This window comes from Eimeria mitis, genomic scaffold (genome assembly GCF_000499745.2).
Source record: "Eimeria mitis Houghton genomic scaffold, Emh_scaff3867, whole genome shotgun sequence".
Taxonomy (NCBI): Eukaryota; Apicomplexa; class Conoidasida; order Eucoccidiorida; family Eimeriidae; genus Eimeria; species Eimeria mitis.
In genome coordinates, this window is record NW_013572201.1 from 4,547 (window position 1) to 5,695 (window position 1,149).

General features: G+C 58.6%; 1 protein-coding gene across 1 annotated transcript in view; it reads right to left on the reverse strand.

Annotated features, from left to right (window-relative positions):
* EMH_0070310 (uncharacterized protein) overlaps positions 1–670 on the reverse strand; it is a gene marked incomplete at both ends in the record, with an annotated part of 5,075 nt that extends 4,405 nt beyond the window's left edge. Inside the window, one exon of the mRNA XM_013498961.1 lies at positions 259–670. Coding sequence (XP_013354415.1) covers positions 259–670 — 412 coding nt within the window. The remainder of the gene's footprint in view (positions 1–258) is intronic.
* Positions 671–1,149: the final 479 nt, after the last annotated feature.

The following is a 1,149-nucleotide window of genomic DNA, read 5'->3' on the forward strand; positions in this document are numbered from 1 at the left end:
CATATACGCATACGCATTTGGGGGGAATCCCACTCTGTTAGCAGCGGACAAGGCAGCTAGGGGGACTGTAGCAGGCTTATCCCTGTAGGTACCTAACAAGGAGATAGCCCAAGGGAGCTGGAAACTGACGCTAATAAGACAAGACAGTAAAGGCTCAGCGCCGATAGCTGCAGAATGGGAAAACCAGTGCAGCAAGTAGGTGACAGAGCTGCTTCGTTGGATGCCGAAGTCTGTACAGCTCCAGCAGGGGCTGCTCACCACAGTCATGCAGATTGCAGGGAGCTGTTTGCGTGCTGGGGGGACAGTCTGTGTCTGGCTCGAGGGCGTGAACTGTTCTTGTTCTGGTCTTGCTTCCTCCCTCGCATGGCTTGCTGCATTCTGTCCATTCGCTCCAGTCGCCCAAGTGACAGCCACCGTCGCACGAAAAGGTGTTGCACTCCCTCGTCTCCAGCAGCTCGGGGCACGGCTCTCCGTCTTCTACAGCGGGAGACAAGACGCTGCGCTGGCGTGTCTGCTGGCCCCCGCCACACGAAGCCCCGCATGCAGACCACTCGGTCCACTCGCTCACTTGACAGTCCGAAGCGCAAGACGTGAGGTAGCAGCGGCGCTCCTGGTGGAGTTCGGGACACTCTTGGCCTGTACATACACCGCAAGAAGGAGGAAGAGGCATCGGCAGACAGCTCGCAACACGCAGCACGGAGTTGTCTTCTTGTCTCTGCAGTGTCTCTCAACGGTTTGCTAGCTACGTTTCGAGAGTCTGCTTCAAGCAGCAAAGAGACTGTGCTGCAACCGCGGGTGTCACGCTGCAGCAGCGACGAAACGGGGAGCAGCAGCAGCTTGCCTTCAGCGTCCGGTTCTTTCAGCACTGGCCGCTCCCTCACACTGACACCGGGCCCACAAGGTTCGGAGCAGGCAGACCACTCTGTCCACGGGCCCACCTGACAGTGGCTGGGGCACGGCACGTCTGCGTTGCACCCTTGCCGTGTTTCCTGCACAGACAAAACCCCATATCCTGTCACCCCCCCATGATCCCTTTACCAGCTTAGGCGTTCTCATCAATCCCAACCTTCATTCCAGCTCGGCTTGGTAGCCCCTCGGCACCCCAAGCACACATAGAAAGGAGCATGAGGGAGCATGCGGCAATCCCCT